This window comes from Carlito syrichta, unplaced genomic scaffold (genome assembly GCF_000164805.1).
Source record: "Carlito syrichta isolate Samal-C Ts95f unplaced genomic scaffold, Tarsius_syrichta-2.0.1 Scaffold136508, whole genome shotgun sequence".
In the NCBI taxonomy this organism is placed as follows: domain Eukaryota; kingdom Metazoa; phylum Chordata; class Mammalia; order Primates; family Tarsiidae; genus Carlito; species Carlito syrichta.
The window spans coordinates 46,951-71,726 of NW_007080604.1; the positions used below are offsets into that span (position 1 = coordinate 46,951).

Genomic DNA, 24,776 nt, shown 5'->3' on the forward strand with positions numbered 1-24,776 from the left:
GGCGATCCTTCCGCCTCAGCCTTCCGAGTAGCCGGAATTACAGGTGCGCGGTACCATGCCCGGCTGATTTTTTGATTTATTGTAGAGATGAGGTCTCACCTGCCCAGGCGGGTCTCGAACCCTCAGGCTCAGGCAATCCACTCACCTCAGCCTCCCAAAGGCGCGAGATTATAGGCTGAGCCACTAAGCCCGGCTAGAAATCTTTAAAATTAGAAAGAAACTCCATGAATAAGCTGCATGTCAAGCTGGAATGCAGTGGCACTCTCATGGCCACCGCAGCCTCTACCTGCTGGGCTCAGGTGATCCTTCCACATCTGCCTTCCAAGTAGCTGGAACTACAGGCATGTGCCACCATGCTTGGCTAATTTTTTGATTTATTGTAGAGACTAGGTCTTGTCATGTTGCCCAGGCTGGTCTCGAACCTGTGGGCTCAGGCTCAAGGTCTTTTTAACTCAAGTAGAATCTAAACAAACAAAAAATTCTTTAATTCATTTTCAGGTTTACATGTACATTAGAAAATTTTGCAGATAAATACCTCATCAAAGAATCTCAATACATGAGGAATAATTTACAATAAGATTACTTCTCTATGTCATTAGGACTATGAAGAAAGAAGTTGAAGCAATATTTAAACATTGAGAACCATATTATTAGCCCTTCTCCTGATGGCATACAGGACAAAGAGTCGGCTAGCTCTATCACTTGGTAGTTATATATTTTTGACAAGTTACTCAAGCACTGTGAGCCCATTTCTCCATTAGACTTGTGATGCCCATAAAATCCTGATAAAAGTTTTATGGATATTCAAGATCTTGTTTTTCCCTCCAGACAAAACTGTTTTATATACCGTTTTCCTGAGTATCTGAAAAGTGGTATTGTAATATGTTGAAATAAGCCTTTATGTGTCAGTGACCCCTGTGATTTAAAAAAGCACAGTGAAATAGTGCATACTACGTGCAAGATATTGTTTTAATCGCTTTACAAACTTTGACTCATCCAGTCTTCATAACAAGCATATGACGTAAGTACTGTCATTATCATTCTTGAGTTAAGAAGGAAGAACCAAGGCACAATGTGTTAAGAAACTTGCCCAGGATCCGTAGCCAGTAAATGAAAGCTCCATGCCCAGGCAGTCTGGCCCGAGAATCCATGCCCTTCTCGCAAAGCATGCCATTTCCCAGTGTTGCAAAAGACGAAACATCAAGCCAGATGATAGTCATAACCATTTAATAGTTCAATGATTCAATTATATGAAAGAAATAAAAGACACATGGGTGTACACATTCAACCCCTGTCCTGTGTTTTCTCAGCAAGTGACATTGTAAAAAGGTGTTGCATCACCATGAAAAAGTCTGGCTCTAATGTAAGGAAGGAAATCTTACTTTATGCAACTGGTATTACTAATATTGGTGGTTAGGTTGAAAAAAATTACAAAATGTTTTCAATGAGTTCATAGGAGTTAGGGCTTGTAATCTTAGATATATGATGCAATCAATATTAGAATCTTTCCAGAGGAACACAGTATAAAATGCTTTCTTGTGCTTTATCATGGATGATTCCTAGTAATATACTAGGATGCTGACCCCATTCTCCTTAAAGTACAAATAATTACAAAAGATAGCTTAGAACATATATATTTATTGTCTATACAGGCATTCTTTTATAATTTGGTTTTGTTTACTTTATGACAGCCCTATTATCTCTTTCACCCTGGTGAACATTTGGACTTTGTACTTTTAGCCAATGGGAGTTGTTTTCTTTTAAACAGCTTTATTGAAGTATAATTTTAAAACTATAAAATCTGTCCATTGTAAGTATAGATTTCAAGGTTTTTTTAGCAAAATTATGTAGTTGTGAAACTTTCATCAGTCTTTTGGAGACCAATTCCATTGTTTCACATTGGAATGCCAATTTGCATTCCCTAATGGGAGGTTTTTATCACCTTTATTGTTTTTTCCTTACACTGTCTCTCACCCCTGTTTTAGTTTGCTTTGTCTACTTGTCGTATCTAATTTTTATGGGGTTAGTTTTTATCCTTTATTTTGGTTTCTTTTAACCTTGAGTTATTATTCAATTGAATGACCTTGTTATGAAGTCTTTTAAGGGAGTCAAATGACACTTCTTAGTCCACAGGAATTTAACTGCTATTATTCCAGTCACTTCTAGGCTCCTTGTACTCGGATGCTGTTGTTACATGAATCAGTGCTTAGAGTAGAGAAATGAGATGTGTGTAGAGGGATACTTATTAGAGGTCTTAAGTAGAGAAATGTGTGGCTGCTGGGTTCTTTATTGTATATGCCCTTGTGATAAAACCCAACAGATCAAAAGCACTGTGGGGAAGTAGAAGGGCAGAAGGCACTTTTGTATATTTCTTGTCATCTTCATGTGTAATGAAGGCCCATAGAAATGTAACTCTTGGCCGGGCAAGGTGGCTCAAGCCTGTAATCCCAGTATTTTGGGAGGTCGAGGCAGGAGGATTGCTTTTGTCCAGGGATTCAAGACCAGCCTGGGCAATATAGCAAGACATTGTCTCTACAAAAAAATTTTAAAAATTGGTTAGGTGTGGTGGCATGCATGGGTTTAGGAGGGAGGATTGTTTGAGCCCAGGAGTTGAAGGCTGCAGTGAGCCATGGTCATGCCACTGCATTCCAGTCTATCAAAAAAAGATATGTTACATTTTTTAAAAATCTTAATTAGTTGCGCACGGTGGTTCACACTTGTAATCCTAGCAATTTGGGAGGTCAAGGTGAGAGGATTGCCTGAGATCAGGGGTTCGAGACCAGCCTGGGCAACTGGCAAGACCTCATCTCTATAATTAATCAAAAAATTAGCCGGGCATGGTAGTGTGTGCCTGTAGTTCCAGCTACTTGGAAGGCTGAGGCAGAAGGATCTCATGAGCCCAGCAGGTCGAGGGTGCAGTGGCTGTGAGCGTGCCACTGCACTCCAGCCTGGGTGACAGAGTGAGACTCCAACTAAAAAAAAAAAAACCCAAAAAACCAGATATAACTCTTTAAGAGACTAGAGGGGCTTCAGTGTGATATTCTAGGCAGTGGAATAACTGAAATATGTTACATTCTGCCATGCATGGTGGCTCACACCTGTAATCCCAGTATTTTGGGAGGCCAAGGCAGGAGAATCACTTTTGTCCAGGGATTCAAGACCAGCCTGGGCAATATAGCAAGACCTTGTCTCTACAAAAAAATTCAAAAATTAGGTGTGGTAGCATGCATGGGTTTAGGAGGGAGGATTGTTTGAGCCCAGGAGTTGGAGGTTGCAGTGAGCCATGGTCATGCCATTGCACTCCAGCCTGGGCTACAGAGTGAAACCTTGTCTCAAAAAAAGATATGATTTAAAAAATCTTAATTAGCTGGGCATGGTGGTTCACACCTGTAGTCCCAGCAATTTGGGAGCCGAAGTGAGAGGATTGCCTGAGACCAGGGGTTCGAGACCAGCCTGGGCAACTTGGTGAGACCTTGTCTCAACAATAAATCAAAAATTTAGCCAGGCGTGGTGGTGCACACCTGTAATTCCAGCTACTTGGAAGACTGAGGCAGAAGGATTGCCTGAGCCCAGCAGGTCAAGGCTGCGGTGGCCGTGAGCATGCCACTGCACTCCAACCTGGGCGACAGAGTGAGACTCCAACTCAAAAACAAAACACTCCAGCTCCAAAACAAAATAAAACAGAAAAATCTTATTTAGATTGCAGAGAACACCAAAAAAATAACTTGTTCTTTATCCCATCTGTTTATATAAAGAGCTCAGTAAAACAAGACATAGCAGGCTCAGTTTGGAAACTTGAAGCATGAGACCATGATCCAAGAGAGTTGCATGTATGATTTCAAAAGAAAAGAAGACTTGAATATATTTGGGAGCTATTACGCTGAGTCATAATAATACATGTATAGTTTTTAAAGTGTTAAAATGAGAGTCCCACAAAAAGAAGGAATTTAAGAAGATGATTCATTAGATCAAAGAGCTGTTGGAGGGAAGAGTCTGTATAGATTACAGAATAGAAGAGATGATGAAAAATGCTATAACATAGAGAAAGTACCCCAGCCTCAAATTCAGAAACAGTGATTTAAACTCTGACCTTAATGTAAGTCAGCTACAGTCTTAGATTAATCACTTAATCCAAGACTGAGGCAAATCTTGACCTCAGTGTATTCATGTGTAACATGAAGTGATTCATTTATTTAGATTAAATATTAAAGTTTCTTTTGTACTTTAAAATTAAATTGTGAAATGACATCTAAGTACATGAAAAGATGCTCTTCGTTATTAGTCATAAGATCACAAATTAAGATCACAATAAGATACCACTATATCTATCAAAATGGTTAAAATAAAAAATAGTGGCAATACCAAATGCTGTTAAATATGTGGAGAAATGGTGGTGGGCATGTAAAGGGTACAACCACTCTGGAAAACAGTTTGGCAATTACTTATAAAACTAAACGTGAAATTATCATATGCTATGGTCTGAATGTCCTCCCCAAATTCATGTCTTGAAATCTTAACTCTCAAGGTGAGGGTTTTAGGAGGCAGGGCCTTTGAGAGGTGATTAGACCATGAGGGTGGAGGTCAAATGAATGGGAGTCAGGCTCTCATCAAAGCAGCCCCAGAGAGTTACTTTGCTTTTCCACCATGTGAGGATATGGCAAAAAGGTGACATCTATAAGGAAGTAGATCCTCTCCAAACACTGAATCTGCCAGTGCCTTGATCTTCAACTTCCAATCTCCAGAACCATGAGAAATAAATTTCAGGCATCTATAAGCCACCCAGTTCATGGTGTTTTGTATAGTTGCTCAAATGTACTAAGACAGCAGATTGCCCAGGTATTGCACTCTTGGACATTTATTCCAGAGAAACAGAAACTATGTTTATATAAAAACTTACACATGAATGTTCTTAGCATATTTATTCATAATGGCCAAAAACAAGAAACAACCCAGATGTCCTTTAACAGGTTAATGGTTAAACAAATTTGTATCATGGAATACTACTCAGCAGTGAAAAGGAATGAATTATTAATATGTGCAACAACCTGAATGAATCTCCAGAGAATTATTCTGAGTTAAAAGAAAAAAAGCCAACCCCAAATGGTAACTGTGACTGTATGGTTCCATTTCTATAACATTTTCGAAATGACAAAATGATGGAACTATAGAACAGATTAGTGATTGTCAGGCACTAGGGCTTGGGTCAAGGGTGGAGGGAGAGAGTGGGTGTGACTGTGAAAGGGCACTAGGGGAGATCCTCGTGGGGATGGAACTGTTCTGTATCTTGACTGGTGGTGGATACACACACCTACACTTGTGATAAGACTGCACAAAACTAGACACACGTACTCTCTCACACAGAAACATGCACAAGTCCAAGTAAAACTGGGGAACTCTGAATGAGTGGATAACATCTATGTCAATATCCATTGTGATATTGTGCTATAATTTTCCAAGATGTTAAGGGAAACTGCAGAAACATTACAAGGAATCCCTCCTTTATTTCTTACAACTGCTTGTGAATCTAGAGTTCCCTCAAAATGATAAGCTTAATTTTTTAAAAAGTACAATTTTAATGCCTTTTTATTCATCCTTATATCCACTCTGTGTGGAGCAATGTTGGGTACATAGTAGGTGCTCAATAAATGTTTACTGACTGAATGAAGAGAAAGAGAGGGAGTATGTCAGTGATAAAAATCATGAGCTGCATGTGTAAAATGAACTCTCATTTGGATCTCTCTCTCTCTTTTTTTTTTTTTTGAGCCGGAGTCTCACTCTGTCGCCCAGGCTTGTGTGCAGTGGCACACTCACAGCCACCGCAGCCTTGACCTGCTGGGTTCCGGCAGTCCTTCCACTTCAGGCTTCCAAGTAGCTGGAACTACAGGCATGAGCTACCATGCCCACCAATTTTTTGATTTATTGTAGAGACCACATCTCACCAAGGTGCCCAGGCTGGTCTCGAACCCCTGGTCTCAGGCAGTCCTCTTGCATCAGCCTCCCAAAGTGCTGGGATTACAGGCTAGAGCCACTGCACCTGGCCTTCATTTGTAGCTCAAAAGGAGGATCTAGTCATTATTTAGAGCATAACTAAACTATTTGGTAATTATGCCTGGAATAACCTTTACCCTAATTGCTCCTCATCATAAGCTCGCTTTTGCTTTCATTTGGGACTCAGCTTGAGTCTCCCGTGTTGATATTTGGTGTTATACTCTCACCCTCCAGGATCCTAGGGGTGGGAAATAAACTGTAGTGGATTTATGATAAATTAGTTTAGAATAGCCAAAGCCTCTGTAGAGGGCTTCAGAATTTTTACTCACTTGAAGAGTTAAAAATAAGAAGGAAAAAGCTAGCTGTTCATTCAAGATCCAGTTTCTTCTCATATTATTGATTGCTAACTTGTTTTTTTTTTCCCCAGAGTTTTGTTATTTTCTCTGGTGTATCTTTCCAGTTGCATCTTACACCCAAGTATGTTAAAATATTGTGAAATACTGTGATTTAGAGAGTTATCAGGCCAGGTGCCATGGCTCATGTCTGTATTCCCCAGCACTACCACTTGTAGTCCCGGCTACTCTGGAGGCTGAGGTGGAAGGATCACCTGAACCCAGGAAGTTGAGGCTGCAGTGAGCTGTGATCATGCCACTGTTCTGCAGCCTACGTGACAAAGTGAGACCCTCAAGTCAAAAAGAAAGAGTTATTCGGAAAAATAGATTTGAAAAGAGAATTAGAGAAGATGATATATGTTATGGCACTTGCAGAGAACAGGGAGCTAATATTTATGAAATATTTATATACATATACTCAACTCTTCAGATACATTTTCCATTTAATACACATCCTTTGAGTGAAATGTTTATATTTTTATTTTAATGATGCAAAAACGGAGGCTTAGGGAAGTTAAGTAATTGGCCACTATTCCCCAACTCGCAAGTGGCAAAGCTAGAATTAGTGCCTGGTTCAGCAGATTGTAAATTCTATATTTGTAACCACAGTGCTAAACTGAAAATTAAATGCTGAGTCAGATGAAAAGTGAATTAAAATAGAATCTTGTGTTCTTGAAGAATGAGGGTAGATGGGAAATACCGATTAATAAATTATTTTTTACAACGTTAAAATCTAGAATCACTTTACATGTTATGTTTCTATTTGATACATACAAAAGAATATATGTTACATGATGACATTATATGCATAATAAAATGAACTCTTTGGAACCCTCCACATCTCTAGCTATAACATCTCCAGTGCTCTTGGGGTGCCTTGTGTGTTTCGTCCAGATCTCAGCCCTGTGCGTCCTCATTCATATACTTCTGTCTCCACAGAACAACCACTTTTTTGAGTTTCATGGTAATCGTTCCATTGCTATTTGCTATTTCTTTTCTTTAAATATTTTTATTGAGGTGGATATCTAAGCTGCACCTTTTTTGTTTGTTTGTTTGTTTGAGTTAGCATCTCATTCTGTAGCCCAGGCTAGAGTGCAGTGGCAAAATCACAGCTCACCGAAGTCTCAACCTCCTGAGCTCAGGCAGTCCTTCCACCTCAACCTCTCGTGTAATTGGGGCTACAGGTTTGTGCCACCAGGCCTGGCTAATTTTTTTATTTTTTGTAGAGATGAGGTCTTCCTATGTTGCCTAGGCTGATCTTCTTGAACTCCCGGGCTCAGGTGATTTTCCTGCCTCAGTCTCCCAAAGTGCTGAGATTATAGGTGTGAGCCACCATGCCCAGCCAAAACTGTACAATTTTGATAAGTTTTGACACGTGTGCACCCATGAAAACATCACCAAAGTCAAGGTTATGTTGATATTCATCATCCCCCAAAATTTCCTCATGCCCTTTTGTAATACCTCCCTCCTTCCACTCACCCAAGGGAATCACTAATCTGTTCTCAATCAGTATAGATAAGTTTTAAGAATTTTTGTAGGTTTTTATTTTTGTTTTGTTTTTTTTTGAGTTGGGGTCTTACTGTCTCCCAGGCTGAAGTGCAGTGGCATGATCATGGCTCACAACTTCTGAGCTGAAGGAATCTACCTTCAGCCTCCTGAGTAGCTGAGACTATAGGCACACACCACCATGCTAGGCTAATATCTTGATTTTTTTGTAGAGATAAGTTATCTCTATGTTGCCCAGGCTGGTCTCGAACTCCTGGGCTCAAGCAGTCTTCCTGCCTCAGGCTCCAAAAGTGCTGGGATTACAGGCATGAGCCACTGTGTCCAGCCAGTTTTTATAGGATTTTATATAAATGGAATTATACAGTATGAGGGAGAACCTCCCCCAAAAAGTCCAGAATTTATTTATAAAAAATTATATATTTATTTATTTATTTATTTTTTGAGTTGGAGTCTCACTCTGTCGCCTAGACTGGAGTGCCGCGGCCGCTCCCGGCCACTGCAGCCTCTACCTGCTGGGCTCCGCGATCCTTCCGCCTCAGCCTTCCGAGTAGCCAGAACTACAGGCGCGCGTCACCACGCCCGGCTAATTTTTGATTTATTGTAGAGATGAGGTCTCGCCAAGTTGCCCAGGCGGGTCTCGAAGCCGCGGGCTCAGGCAGTCCACTCACCTCAGCCTCCCAAGGGGTGGGATAACAGGCTGAGCCACTGAGCTCGGCTGAGGACTTTTTTTTATCTAGGGAAATAAAAACAGGTTGCTTGAGGTGAAATCAGACATATATGGAGGGCGGGGCATGGAGTTCATGCCGTTTTTAGAGAGAAAAAAACTGCTGAACACTTAGCGAGATGTGGGCAGGCACACTTCTAAATCACCCATCATGAAATGGGGAACTATGTTGAACGAATCTCCCAAAAAAAAAATTCGCTGAAGCCACATGCAGCCACTCACAACAACAACACTAGCTGGTACACTTGATGCCTATGGGTTCCTAGAGTACTTACCTAGTGGGGGAAGTCTATACTACAAAGGTCCTGCCTCCAAAAAAATAATTCTGTTTTTCTTTTGGTTACCCTCCTTGCATGTACTGTTTTTGGTCTGGGTTCTTTAACTTAGCATAATTAACTTACTACTACATAGATCAATGTATAACTTCATTTTATTGCTAAGTAGTATTCTGTTGTTTGGATGTGTTACAACTTAGTTATCCATTCATCTGTTGATGAAATATTTGAGATGTTTTCCAGTTTATGGCTATAGCAAAGCTACTGTGAACATTTACATACACTTCTTTATATTGATATATGCTTTCCATTTCTCTTGAGTATTTATCTTGGAGTGGAAGGCTGTGTCATATGGTAGGTATATGTTTAACTTTTTTAGAAACTGTTTCCCAAAGTGTTTGTAGTATTTTACATGCCCACAGACAGTGTCTTAGAGTCCAGTTGCTTCATATTCTGGCCGATACTTAGTATGGTTAGTCTGTATAATTTTAGCACTTCTAGTATTTGTGTAGTAGTATCTCACTGTGGCTTTAGTTTGCATTTCCATATTGACTAGTAATGTCAAGCATCTCTTCATATACTTTTTTTGCCAATTCATATAGCTTCTTTGGTAAAGTGTTTTAAAATCTTCTGCCCATTTTTTCACAGGATTTTTATATTATTGAATTTTGTGAATTATATGTGCTGATCAAATCCTTTGTCGGATATGTGATTTGCAAATATATTCTCTCTTTCTATGGCTTGCCTTTTCATGACATGAAAAGTATCTTTCACAGAGTAGATGAAGTCCTACTGATCTTTTATAAAAAAGTGTTTTATGTTTTTTGGTGTTATGTCTAAGAAATCTTAGTCTACCCTAAGTTCATAAATATTTGGGGGAAGTTTTATAGTTTTGGGCTTTACATTTATGTCTATACTTATTTGAATTAATTTTTGTGATATGAGTTATAGATAAATTCTTCTCTTTTACTTATGTATGGCTAACCATTTGTTCCCAGTACTGCTTATAGATGTTTGTATCGTACATGTACAATATCAACATTTCTGCTGGATAAATACCTAGGAGTAGAATGGCTGCATATGGTCATGAGTTTATAGCTGCATTCTATATTCTGTTCTGTGAATCTATTTGTCTTTTATGATGCCAACACCCTACTGTGTTGATTACTGTAGCTTTATAAGTCTTGAAGACTTGTAGTATAAGTATACCACTTTATTTTTTTGAAATCGTTTTGGCTATGTAAGGTTGGTTGTTTGCATTTTATTTTTTATTTTTTTATTTTTTGAGTTGGAGTCTCACTCTGTCACCCAGACTGGAGTGCAGTGGCCGCTTCCGGCTACCGCAGCCTCGACCTGCTGGGCTCCGGCGATCCTTCCGCCTCAGCCTTCCAAGTAGCTGGAATTACAGGCATACGCTACCACGCCCGGCTGATTTTTTGATTTATTGTAGAGATGAGGTCTCACTGCCAAGGTGGGTCTTGAACCCGCGGGCTCAGGCAATCCACTCACCTCAGCCTCCCAAAGGCACGGGATTACAGGCTGAACCACTGAGCCCAGCTGGTTGTTTGCATTTTAAAGTGGATTTTAGAAATAGCGTGGCAACTTGCCCACACAAATCTCCTGATGTTTTTACTAGGATTGCATTGATTTATAGATAAGTTTGAAGAGAGTTAACATTGTAACAATACCGAATCTTCTGAACCATGAACATGGTATATCTCCATTTTTAAAAAAAGATAGTCCTTAATACCTCTTAGCAGTGTTTGGAGTTTCAGTTTATAGGTCTTGCAAATCTTTTGTCAGATTTATCCCTAAGTAGTTTATATTTGAATGCCATTTTACATGATATTTTTTAAAGTTTTCAGTTCCTAATTGCTTATTGCAGAAAATACTGTTGCTTTTTTCTGTATATTGCATATTACTTTCATTGATCTTCCATTGACTAGAACTCAATCATGTGGCTGCAAGTTTGTCTGGGGAATATTAATATATAGTTATCTTTCCACCTTAATATGAAACAAAACATTGTGAAAGAATGGTTAGACAGACTGGTGGGAGATAAAAAATACAATAAAATTGGCCAGGCCCAGTGGCTCATGACATAATCTCAGCACTTTGGGAGACTGAGGTGAGAGGATTGCCTGAAACCGTGGGTTCGAGGCCAGCCCGAGCAACTTGGTGAGACCTCATCTCTAAAATAAATAAAAAACTTAGCCAGGCATGGTGGCATATGCCTGTCATTCCAGCTAGAAAGGCTGAGGTGGAAGGATCGCCTGGGCCCAGCAGGTCGAGGCTGTGGTGGCCGTGAGCGTGTCACTACACTCCAGCCTGGGCAACAGAGTGAGACTCCAACTCAAAAATAATCATAATAAAATAAATAAATAAAAATAAATTTTAAAAATGCAATAAAATCAAGACTATCAAGTATTTTTCATTCAATAAAGGTGACATTTCAGAAATGTTGGGAAGAATGTAGAGTTGTAATTTAAAACAAAATCCTAGTAGCAATACAGACATATTAGGTTTAAGATATCTATCAGATTGGGGAGAAGTCAGGGAAGTGGCTCATGTTTGTAATCCCAGCACTTTGGGAGGCTAAAAGGGAAGATCACTTGAGCCCAAGAGTTCGAGGCCACTGCACCCCAGCCTTGATAAGGCAACATAGCAGGGTCCCATCTCTCGATAGATAGATAGATAGATAGATAGATAGATAGATAGATAGATAGGTTCATAGATTCATAGATAGATTCATAGACAGATTCATAAATAGATACATAGTCATCTGCATATGGATACTGTTTAATGCAAGAGACTGAATTAAATCACCAAAAGACAGAGTATAGCTGGAGAAGTCCATGGACTAATCCCCGAGTACTTCTGAGTTTCAGAAACTTAGCAGATGAAAAAGTGGCCTGTGAACTGAGGGGAAAATCAGTGTGAGAAGTCAAGTGGAGAACATTTTTCAAGAAGGAGGACGTGATCCCTGTGTCAGTAAGGTGCACATATGATGAGAACTGAGACTGAACCATTCTGTTTAAAAATGTGGAAGTCGCTGGTGACCTTGACAAGAGCAATTTCAGGGAGTTATGGAGATAAAAGTCTGATTAAGGGGGATGCAAGAGAAAATGGGGACAAGTTGAAGACAGCAAGTATAGATAACTTTTTAAGGAGTTTTGCTGTTTAGTAAAGCAGGCAAGTGAGGTGGTAGGTCATGAGAGGATTTTGTTGTTAAGATTAAAGAAATTACAAAATAAGTATTTGCAGATGGGAATGATATATTGAAAATAGATGATGTGAAAGAGAGGGAGAGCCGGACTCGGTGGCTCAGCCTGGAATCCTGCGCCTTTGGGAGGCTGAGGTGAGTGGATTGCCTGAGCCCGCGGGTTCGAGACCCACCTGGGCAGCGAGACCTCATCTCTACAATAAATCAAAAAATCAGCCGGGCGTGGTAGCGCATGCCTGTAATTCCGGCTACTCGGAAGGCTGAGATGGAAGGATCGAGCCCAGCAGGTGGAGGCTGCGCTGGCCGGGAGCGGCCACTGCACTCCAGTCTGGGTGACAGAGTGAGACTCCAACTCAAAAAAAAAAAAAAAAAAAGAAAGAAAGAAAGAGAGGGAGAATTGCTGGACCATATCTCATGGTAGGAGAAGACGGATCCAAGTACTTAAGTGATGGGGCCTTAGGAGAAGGATAATAGTTCACTAATCGCAACAAAAGGGAAGGCAGGAGAACATGGGTACCATGGCAGGTTGGTAGACCGGATGTGGCAGGCAATTCCATTCTCATGCTATCGTTTCTGTTTTCCCAGTGCAATGGAAAGCAGGGCTATCTACTATGCGTGAGGATGGGGGACCCAGGGAGAAATAGTCTTCTAGAATAAGTAGAGTGTAGAGAACTGTATCACTATTGGCTGAAAGCACTAAAGGCTCTCTTGAGGTTAGTGGTCTTAAAGTTAAAGTGAGAACAGGCAGCATAGTGTTTGTTTTTCTCTGCAGGCATATCTGGAGTAGGCATGGTTGATTCATTCACGGTTAGGTTTTGTCAGGCAACTTATAGGAAGTAAGAAGGGGCAGAGGTGGGAATTGAAGCTGGTTTAAGAGGGAGATGAGGACATGGGGTGGTGAAGGATAGAGAAAGGTGGTAGGGTCAGCTCCAGACAAGAATATCAAAATTGTGGTTTAAGAGGACATGAACTACAAATTAACAGTTGGTGTCCTAAGTGGAATTCTTGATTTGTGAGAGAGTAAAGGGGTTTCAATCATGGCCTGGTGGAAGCTGAGAGTGGAGTAGAGGAGGTCAAAGGACTAAAAGGCCCAGAATATTGGAGGGATTATCTATGTGGAAGCTGAATTTGTATGCAGAATCTGAAGGTCTTTATGTCATTTTCTAATATCCTATGTTGCTTTTGGGTTATCTAATAAGGTTTGAGCTTCATCCTTAATAGTCTTATATCTCTTCTTTATTTCTTTTTTTATGAGTTGAAGTCTCACTCTGTAATCCAGGCTGGATTGCAGTGGCACACTCACAGTCACTGCAGCCTCGACCTTCTGGACTCAGGCGATCCTTCAGCCTCAGCCTTCTAAGAAGCGGGAACCACAGGCACATGCCACCATGCCCGGTTAATTTTTTGATTTATTGTAGAGATGAGAATTCACCAAGTTGCCCAGGCTGGTCTCGAGTCCCTGGGCTCAGGCAGTCCTCTCACCTCCGCCTCCCAAAGTACTAGAATTACAGGCGTGAGCCACCACGCCCAGCATGTCTCTTCTTTTATAGTTTCTTAGTCCATAGTTAGTGCTCTACAAAACTTCCTTGATAGATTTCATTCCTTCTGTTGCATTTTTAACTATAGCAATTACATTTCTATTTTCTGAGAGTTTTTTCTTGCTTCTGACTAATTTTTCGTAACATCGTTTTTTAGAAAAACTTTTAGTCTTTGATGACTGCATGATTTGTTGTATTACATGTAACTCAGGTATCAGAATATGGCGCTTGGGTATTTTTACATGTAATTTTTTCTAAGTGAGGAAGTATATTGTGCTATATAGTTAACTTTTAAATATCTTTTCACTTTAGGTCTCAAAAAGTAAAGATGGAAAGGAACAAAGTGAAACTGTATCACCGTCCGAAGATGAAACATTCTCCTGGCCAGGTCCTAAAACAGTTCTCTTGAAAAGAACATCGCAAGGCTTTGGTTTTACATTGAGGCATTTTATTGTTTATCCCCCAGAGTCTGCAATTCAATTTTCATATAAGGTAAGAGAAATAATTAAAGTAACTTGAAGAAAAACACAAAGCTATTCCTATCTCCTCTTTGTCTTCCTCTCACCCTTGTCTCCTGTTTTTTTTCTATCTCAAAAGGATTTAGGATTACCTTTGCATTTTTATTGTATTCTTTTTCTTCTTTTAGATATTCTTCTACCTTCTAGAACAAAAACTTTAATAGATTCTGAGAGAATATACTGATTCTCAACTCTAAATCTATTTTTCGAGGACTTCTAATTCTAGACTTCATGCTACTTTTTCTAATACATAACTGGTTTTCTATTATCTAGAAAAGTGGTGAGTTTTCCTGGCAGAGTCTGCAGAGGAAATAGTTCACTAAAATTTTCTGACAGTTACAGAAAATTAGCAGAATTAGAATAGTACCTAACTTTCAGTTTTGTAATGCTATAGCAAGTCAGAATTTAAAAACACAGCTCTCTTCAAAATGAATGACATTAACGTGCTTCAGTGGATGGTGGCACGACCTGGAAAGACAGTCTGGAATAATTGTAATTGCAGCTGGACACTGAGTACTTGACTTCATGTTCTTTACTATTCTTTCTGAGTGTTATCTCATGGTATCCACATCAGAATGCTATGGAGTAGGTGGTCTTATTAGTCCCATCTAACAGATGTGGAAACTGATCTGGGCCATATAATAGATGGGATTTGAACTTGACCAGTATGAATGCCTGATGTTTAACTTTTATTTAATAATATAATGGAAATAATGAAATTTAGAAGTTGTGAGTCCATGACCAGGCCATTTACCTTCTTTTGGGCTCTAGATTTTCATTTTAATTTGAGGGCATTGAACTAGAAGGTCAGAAATTATTTTCTCATTCTTAATGTCTATGAATCCAAAACTGTCTTTGAAAAAGTAGTGTTTTTGTATCTAGAGACCACAATTTTAATTATATTTTTGTAAAATACAACTTTCCAGTAAAATGTCCTATAAGACAAGCTTTTTAAAAGTACTTAATGGCGGCCAGATACGGTGGCTCACGCCTATAATCCCAGCACTTTGAGAGGCCAAGGTGAGAGGATTGCCTGAGCCTATGGGTTTGAGACCAGCCTGGGCAACTTGGTGAGACCTCATCTCTACAGTAAATAAAAAAGTTAGCCAAGTATGGTGGCATACGCCTGTAGTTCCAGCTACTTGGAGGCTGAGGGGAGGGATTGCCTGAGCCCAGCAGGTCGAGGCTGCGATGGCCGTGGGCGTGCCACTGCACTTCAGCCTGGGCGACAGAGTGAGACTCCAACTCAATAAATATATAAAATAAAAGTACTTAATGGCTTCTAAGGATTATGAATAATTGCTATCTTTGGCATTAAAATTTCTGAAGTCCCTGTAAAACTGCTGGCTAGATTCCTTAAGAATCTACTTGATCTTAAAAGGTCTAGGCCAAGCCGGGCTCGGTGGCTCAGCCTATAATCCCGCGCCTTTGGGAGGCTGAGGTGAGTGGATTGCCTGAGCCCGTGGGTTTGAGACCCGCCTGGGCAGCGAGACCTCATCTCTACAATAAATCAAAAAATTAGCCAGGCGTGGTAGCGCATGCCTGTAATTCCGGCTACTTGGAAGGCTGAGGTGGAAGGATCACCAGAGCCCAACAGGTGGAGGCTGCGGTGGCCAGGAGCGGCCACTGCACTCCAGTCTGGGCGACAGAGTGAGACTCCAACTCAAAAAAAAAAAAAAAAAAAAGGTCTAGGCCAGGCATGGTGGCTTACGCCTATAATCCCAGCACTTTGGGAGACAGAGATGAGAGGGTTGCCAGATCCCAGGGGTTCGAGACCAGCCTGGGCAGTTTCGCAAGACTTCATCTCTACAGTAAATCAAAAAATTAGTCAGGTGCGATGGCATGTGCCTGTGGTTCCAGCTACTTGGAAGACTAAGGTGGAAGGATCACCTGATCTCATCAGGTCATGGCTGTGTGGTGGTCATGAGTATACCAGTGCACTTCAGCCTGGGTGACAAAGTAAGACGCTGACTCAAAAAAAAGAAAGGCTAAAATAGCATTGCTTACATATGAGGTCATATATGAGAGCACTTGGTAACTACGCTGGGGTTGAGTATTGTTTTGTCTTTTTGTTTTGTTTGAATAAGAGCTTTGAGCCATGGTGAACACATAGGTAGTATAATTTTTATAAGATGATTTTTACCAAGCACAGATTAATATATATTATTATTATTGGAAAATATTTCTAGATATTTTAGTAACAAAATACAGTAAGTTCTCACTTAACATTTTTGGCAGGTTTTGGAAACTGAGACTTCAAGCAAAATGATATATAATGAAACCAATTTTACCACTGGCTAACTGATATAAATAAGAGTTTATGTGGCATATTTCTGGTGATAAAAACATCACCAAATGTCTAAATAAAGACCAAAACACTTCCAATATTGAACATTGAAATAAATGTGAGCTATGCATGCATTTAGAAAGATTAGTAAAAACAAGTCCAGGGTTGAGGGTGGCTGGAGCCTATTCCAGCAGCTCAGGGTGCCAAGCGGGACCTAACCCTGGACAGGATACCAGTCTATCACAGGGTCCACTCACACCCACACCCACTCACATTGGCATGAACTGGTATGCATGTCTTTGGGATGTGGGAAGAAGCTGGAGGACCTGGAGAAACCCACGCAGGCATGAGGAGAACATTGCAAGCTCCACACAGTGGCCCCAGCTGGGAATACAATTTTTCTCCTCGCTGTTACAGCTTAACTGATGTTGAATGAAATGATGTTATTTCAGGACCTGCTATGATTGTTAACAGTATGATCACTGGTGTCAAAAGAGCCTGAGTTTGAATCCCACTTCTACCTCTTGTTAGCTCTGTGACCTTGAATAAGTCTGACAGACTATAATAGTACCTTCCTCCCAGCTTATGTGATGACTAAATGAAATCGTACTTGTAAAACACTGAGCATGGATATTGGCATTGTAGTTGTTATTTAATACCGATGTTCTTGCAAATAGTCTCAACTTTGCAAATTTTACACAGAAAATATTTATTGCCATCTTTTCTATTTTAATTGTGGAAGTTTACCAGTTGACTTCAAAGTAATTTTTAAAATTTTAATATTGTGTATTTCCCCCCTAAACAATCTAGTCCTGCAAGTGAGAAAGTGTACAATAAAATGTACAATTAATACAAAAATATCTTTATTGTGTCACTTAGCTGGCAACCCTATTAGTCTGACAACAGAGCTTATAACCAGAAGAAGGAAAAAAAAAATGGGACAACCAAAATAAAGGTTAACAATTATACAATAAATTACCAGCCCTTCACTCAATATCTATTTTCCTTTCTGCAGTATATATATGGTAGCTTCCATATGGCAGAGGCTCAGCAAATATTTGAATAAGTATGTTTTATAATACTTTTTTTTTTTTTTTGAGTCAGAGTCTCATCCTGTTACCCAGGCTGGAGTGCAGTGGCATACTCATGGCTCACTGCAGCCTTGACCTTCTGGGCTCAAGGAATTTTCCTACCTTGGCCTCCCAAAGTGCTGGGATCATAGGCATGTGTCACCATGCCCAGCCTATAATAAGTTTTTAAGGTTGTTTTTCTGATTTCCCAGCTAGAGGTGGATAACATGGCAGCAAGGCAGCCTGGTAGTAATGAACAAGACCAAGTAAATAAACTTAAAAATTGAGTACAAGAACTTAAAATATATAGCAACCCATTTGGAACCAACCCATTAATATAGACACTTTGGACATTTAGGTATATAGTACACTAAGTGATGACCGGCCATCTTCCCTGAATTCTAGGTTCATCTATCCAACTGCCTATTTGACAGCTCCACGTGTATAACTCCACTAGAGTCTCACACTCAACATGTTGAAACTGAACTCCAGATGTCCCCCTCCTAAATTGGCTTTATGCATAGCCTCTTCTCTTGATTTGTGACAACTCCACCCTTCTGGCAAAAGGCACTGTTAGTGAGATTGTAATTGGCACATTTTGGGGAGATCAATTTGAATTAAATTGAGCCCTGCTGTGACTTGACAAGAGTTTATAAATGTGTATTTATATATGGATATATATTTTTTTATTTGTAGGATGAAGAAAATGGAAACAAAGGAGGTATGCTATAAAATTTTTAATTTGTCTCTGAATGTTTTCTACCTTATGTCTTCTGGTTTGTTTGTTTTTTATCAGCTTCCTCATGTTGAAATCTTTCTGTTTTTCAAGTAATATTAAATGAGATGATGTAGTTTTTGGAGTTCAAATATGTAATGTTCTTAGGTGTGAGATTCATAGCAATTAAATTTTTTTTACTGTAGTTCTCAGAGTTTTATGAATTCCATTGTCTCATCATTTGAATATGTGATGGTTTTATTATTAAGTATATATTCGTGTTTATGTGGGTGATTACAAGGAAAATAATTCTGACTTTTTAAAATTTCAATTAGTAACCTTTATAAATTTAGTGATTCTTTTAGGTAAGGTATGCTATGTATTTTATCAATTAGATTTATTACTCAAATATTGGAAAGAAGAGGATTTGGGTTATTACTGCAATTAACCTTACTCTTGATTTAAACATTATTTAATGGGCTGAAAGGGAGAATTAGGCTGGAGATAGAGTTATCTTCTTAACTGTTTTTTTTTTAATTTAAATAAACTTGAATGAGCTAAAATTTATACACAACAAAATGCTCTCATTAAAAACTTTTATTTCTAGGTAATTTTAGATGACCAATTTGTAAAAATAGTACAGAGAGTTTACATATATTCTTCATTCAGCTCCCCCAATATTGAAAATGTACAATACCAGGCATGATCGGCAAAACTAAGAAATCAACATTGGTGTGATGCTGTTCTCTAAACTACAGTCTTTATTTAGATTTCACCAAAATTTTTCCACTATTGTCCCTTTTCTGTTCCAGAATTCCACTTTGTATTCGCTTGTTATGTCCCCTTAGTCTCCTCCAGTTTGTGATAGTTCCTCAGTCTTTCCCTGTATTTTATAACCTTGACATTTTTTGAAAACTACTGGTCAGTTATTTTGTAGACTGTCCTGCAATTTGGGTTTGTCTGATATTTCCTCATCGTTAGTTTGGGGCTATGCATTTTTAGCAAGAATACCACATTTGCACCTATTTTAAGAAGACAGTCTGGTGAGCTTTGGAAAATGTATAGAAACTACTGTCTCAATGAAGATATATAAAAAACAATCTTTCCGTTATTCCTTAAAGTGCCCTTGTACTGCTTTGTGCTCTGTTGGCCCTAGACAATCCGTAATCTGATTTCTGTCACTGTAGATTGATTTAGCTTCTTCTGGGATTTCTTATATGTGGAATAATACTGTACAAGATGGGGGGGTCACAAGAAAACTGGAATTATTTTTTGGAGGGTGGGCCAATTGTAGTACAGGCTTCCCCCACTAGATAAGTGTTCTAGGAACCCATAAAGCCTCAGTGTACCAGCTAGCTTTGTTGTGAGAGGCTGCATTTAGTTTCAGTGAATTTTTTTGGAGATTTTTTCAGTGCATTTGCCCATTTCATGATGGGTGATTTATGAGCACACTTGCCCACACCACACTGAGTATTCAGCAGTTTTTAACTAAAAAACAGCATGCCTCTCATGCTCCACTACCCAATCTCACCCCAAGTGACTTCTTTTTGTTTCCCCGGATGAAAAAAAGTCCTCAAAGGGAAATGTTTTGCCGATGTGGAAGACATGAAACAAAGAAATGCCATAAGCACTGAAAGGCATCAAAACTGATGAGTTCAAAAATGTGTTGAGCAGTACAAAAAGTATCTCGAAGAGTGTATAGCATCAAACAGAGAGTGCTTTGAAGGTGACTGAAGTTTAAACATATAAGAATAGGTGCATAATTTTTTAATAAATAAATTCCATTTTGGGAATACCCCTTGTATATGCTCATGTCTTTTGCACAGTACAATATTTTTGAGATTCGCCATATTATATGTGTGGGTACTGACAGTCACCTCCCCCTTTTGCTGGGTAGTTTTTTTTTTATTGTGTGAACAGACCACACATCGTTGTTCACTCACCTGTTGGTAGACCTTTGTAATGCCCACTTGGGGTCTTAGGAAGGTTATATTAAGAGTTAAAATGAGAGGAAAATGGTATCTTTTGGTACTGTCAACAGTAATATCAGGTTGTAGAGCCAGGTAAGACTCTTCACAGTTGTCACTGATGCAAGATGAGCCACCCCTGTCTCACCATCTGTCATGCACCAGGCTTCCGGATGAATTCCAAATACTACTTGGCATGGGTTAGAAATGAGCTTTAGCAGGGAAAGAGAAGATGTATAAAACCAGGATCAACAAAAGAAGAGAGGATGTTGGTTTTCTCTTCTCTTGTCACGCTGCAGGCTGATATGCTGATGCCTGGACAACTTACCGATCATACATCTAGATTTTCATTTCTTGAATGGGGGAAATATATGTAGAAGGACGTAGTTACAAAAGTTGACGCAGATCATTATGTATCTGAAGTAGCTTGCCTAAAGCAAATGGATTTAGTTATGTACTTTAGCTGAAGAGCGTAAACTTAGACTTTTTTTTTTTTTTGAGTCGAAGTCTCACTCTGTTGTCCAGGCTGAAGTGCAGTGGCACGCTCCCAGCCACGGCAGCCTGGACCTGCTAGACCCAGGCAATCTTTCTGCCTCGGCCTTCCAAGAAGCCAGAACCACAGGTGCACGCCGCCATGCCCGTTTTGTATTTTTTTGTAGAGATGATGTCTTGCTAAGTTGCCCAGGCTGGTCTTGAGCCCCTGGGCTCAGGCACTCCTCTTACTCGGCCTCCCAAAGTGCTGGGATTAGAGACTGAGCCATCACACCCAACCTAAACGAAGACATTTGTGAGGGAAAACTAGATGATCTAGTTCTAGCAGGAGATTTGAAGAGGATAGATAAAGTAGAATTGAAGGGTGTGATCTGCTGGGGAAGATTATGGTTTGTCTATTGTATTTATTGATTTGTACCTAATCTCATTCAAAAAGGGTTTAGGTCCACATGCAGAAATAGATACATGTAAGGAAAAAAAATAAGCTTAAAAAAATACATCGTTAAAAAAAAATGAATGAAACTGACATTTGGGAGATTGAGTAGTACCCACAAGCTCATGCTTTAGCTCCTACTCTGTTTTCAAGGATGGGCTGTAAGTTTGCTTTTGAAATTTCCAGTAGCCATAGAAAAGATGAGAACATAATTAGTTAAGGATATACATTAGTTAAGAAAACAACATACTGTTTGCACTGAGGTCTGAGACAAATTTCTCCTATGGGCTCTCATGATGAGAAACGGAGTAAATACAGTAGATAATATTCTTAACACCATTCTTTCCTGTGGCTGTTTTTAAAGTGATTCTTGATTATAAGTTGACTTCAAAACCCCAAGTTTCCATTCAGCTTAAAGCACTTATTAGCTGGTGACAGTATTGCTCCCCAAGTGTCTGTATAGACATCTTTGTTGCTACAGTTGGGGGCTGGAGAGTGTGCTGTTGGCATTGGAGTGTGCTAGAAGCCAGAGGTGCTGTTGAATATCCTACAATGCACAAGACACCACAACAGAGAATAATCTGACCCCAAATGTTAGTAGTGCCAATGTTGAGAAATTCTGGTTTAAAATGATAGATGCCAAAACAATGTGGTCTAAGGGTAGAAGTCCCCGTGAGTCTGGCTTGATCCAGTGACATCAAGCCATTTAGAAGAATGGATATTCAAGACTACATAACCAGTGATTTTTTTTTAATGATTATTATCCCTTACAAAAAAACTGAACTTTTGATCTGAATTGAGTTACTGTTATAGTTTGAGGTTAAATTATCTGTTGCTCTACCGGCATTGTATGCTGCTGATTAAGAATGAGTCTAAGTAAGAAAAAGATTATATTGCTGTATAAGAAAATATAGGTTTAATATGATAACAATTAGAAGATAAAATGACTAAATGAAAACAATCCGTAAAGAAGGTAAAAACAAAAGTTTCTTGGTATACGGTGGGTGGTGGGGGGTGGGGAGTTTGTTCTAGAACTGGCCATGTATTCCCAAGTCTTCCCTATGGAACCCACATATACAAAACATGGATTTCACATCCTGTGAATACTATGTTTTCCATCCACATTAGGTTGGAAAAAATCCACTTACCAGTGGACCTGAGAAGTTTAAACCTGTGTTGTTCAAGAGTCAAGTGTAATTGAATTATAATAAAAATCTAACATCAGAAGTCTCATCGTAACATCAACAAGGGTGCCTGATCCTAATCCAGGCGAAATGAGGTCCAGTGGGAGACCCAAAACTTCACCTGTACCTGGCCACTTACATACGCAATCCTGACTTACACCCCACAACTTTAAAATGAAATAAATACTGATACTATGGAAACAATAACAAAGAGAGCTCTCATAGATTGAGGGAGACAGTAATTAGAAGCTAGGTTAACACAAAGTTAGTAAGTTAAAAGACTGATAGACAGGTAAATTTAAAAAATAGAAAGCTAAGGCTTTAAAATGAGAGAAATAGAAATTCAAGTATTTTATCCCCTCTAATGCAAGGTACATCAAAGTAAGATATTTGTAAAGTTCAAAAGATTTGTATTTTTTCTTCCTGAGAAAAGAAGAATATGAAAAGGTATGAGAGCCCTGGAGAAATTGGTTTATAATATGCTTGTCATGTACTTGGAAGAAAAAGTACTTGATTCTGGGGGGTTGGGGAGCTCATGGTGGAAATGAGCATATGATTAAGACTTAACCTATACCAGGCATTGTCATCCATGTTATCATCCGTTCAGTCCTCACTCTTGAGACCCTGTTACCTGTGAGATACTATTCCTTTTTTTTTTTGAGTTGGAGTCTCACTCTGTCACCCAGGCTGGAGTGCACTGGCATCCTTTTAGCGGCTGCAGCCTCGACCTGCTAGGCTGAGGTGATCCTTCTGCCTTAGCCTTCCAAGTACCTGGAACTGCAGGCACACACCACCATATCCAGCTAATTTTTTGAGTTATGGTAGATACAAGTTGCCCAGACTGGTCTCGAAGCCGTGGGTTCAGGCAATCCTCTCACCTCGGCCTTCCAAAGTGCTGGATTACAGGCGTGAGCCACTGCTCCCAGCCTACTACTCCTATTTTGTGGGTGAGGAAATTGAGGGTGAAAAGCGGTAAAGTAACTTGCCCAAGATCACACAGCTAGTAAGTGATAGAAATGGACTTCCACATCTATTGTGTCTAACTCTTAAGTCTGTCTTCTTTTAACTCCGCCATCTTACTACTCTTGGCATCTTTTTAAGTTTTCTTCCTTATTACTTTAATTTTGTTTTAAAAATAATTCTGTCTTAAAAAAAATAGTTTGACTTGTTTAGAGTAAAGAGTTAGTAGATGAACTCTGATTGCAGTGGTTCATGCTTGTAATCTCAGCACTTTGGGAGGCCAAGGCAGGAGAATTACTTGAGCCCAGGAGTTCAAGACCAGCCTAGGCAACATAGCGAGCCTTCATCTCTACAAAAATTTTTTTAAAAAAATAAGCCAGGTGTGGTGGCATGGGCTTGTAGTCCCAGCTACTTGGGAGGCTGAGACAGAAGGATCGCCTGAACCTTCTGAGATTGAGGGTGTGGTGAGCTGTGATCATTGCCACTGCATAAATAGAAGGTATGTTTCATATATTCCGAAATTAGTTCTGTGAATGCTGCATTGAGAAAGTTAAAAACAAGGGAACGTGCCCCATATTTGTGAACACCTAAGGATAAAGAGTTTACTTAAAGGACAAGGAGTTCCCAGGGTTAGAGACTCTGAACACCTTATAGGAGCAACCATCACTTACCACCCAATTTCAGCACCTGGCTAGCAGTGGATCTGGAGAGCTAATGAGTTTATGGAGTTATTGGTACTTCACCTCCCTTGATTGCTCCTTTGCTTCCCAAGACTTGCTTTGCTTTTGTCATCCTAATTGATAAATTGGGGTCACAGGCCACTCCACAAAGGCCTGTTCAGCTTTAGCGTAACAGTCATAATGTCATTTCAACTCAACTGATCAACCATTAGACTATACTAGATGTGAAAAAATTTCTTTTGACTTCTAAACAGTTATTTATAGATTTTTTTTTAGAATGTAGCCTATTCACAGATAAATTATATATATAGTTTATTTTAATTCAATGGAATGTTATGATATGTTATAGGCTCATTTTTCCTTTTAAAACTTATTTTCTGGCATATTGAGATTACAAAATCCTTTTTGTGTAGAATTTTTTTCTACACAATTTAGTAGAGTCCCAGCCTCTAGTGTAAAGATCAGAGTCAAAAGTCTAGAGTCATTGGAGAGAAATTGCCAGAATTGTATTCAAACTCCTAAGGGATCCTGTTATAATGCCAAAATTCTGTGAAACAGTGAAAGGTTTTGTTTTGATGTTCTTTCCTTTTGGCAATTTAGCAAAATCTCTATTGCAACTTAATTTTCTAATTACTTATCCAACTTCTGCATTCTGTTTCTCATATTTTTATGTGTGTACTCTCTTATGTTCTTAAATTTATTTCTTTCTTGTTGGTTAGTTTTCTGTACTATGATGCAAATATAGAAGAAAAAAGTCATTTAAGTAGAAAAATATCTTTTGATGATAATGGTTTCTTGTGGATAATGATATCTTGATGACATCA

General features: G+C 39.3%; 1 protein-coding gene across 1 annotated transcript in view; it reads left to right on the plus strand.

Annotated features, from left to right (window-relative positions):
- LOC103251153 (rho GTPase-activating protein 21-like) overlaps window positions 1-24,776 on the plus strand; it is an 80,273-nt gene that overhangs the window by 44,937 nt on the left and 10,560 nt on the right. Inside the window, exons 3-4 of the mRNA XM_008049753.1 lie at window positions 13,959-14,138; window positions 18,218-18,242. Coding sequence (XP_008047944.1) covers window positions 13,959-14,138; window positions 18,218-18,242 — 205 coding nt within the window. The remainder of the gene's footprint in view (window positions 1-13,958; window positions 14,139-18,217; window positions 18,243-24,776) is intronic.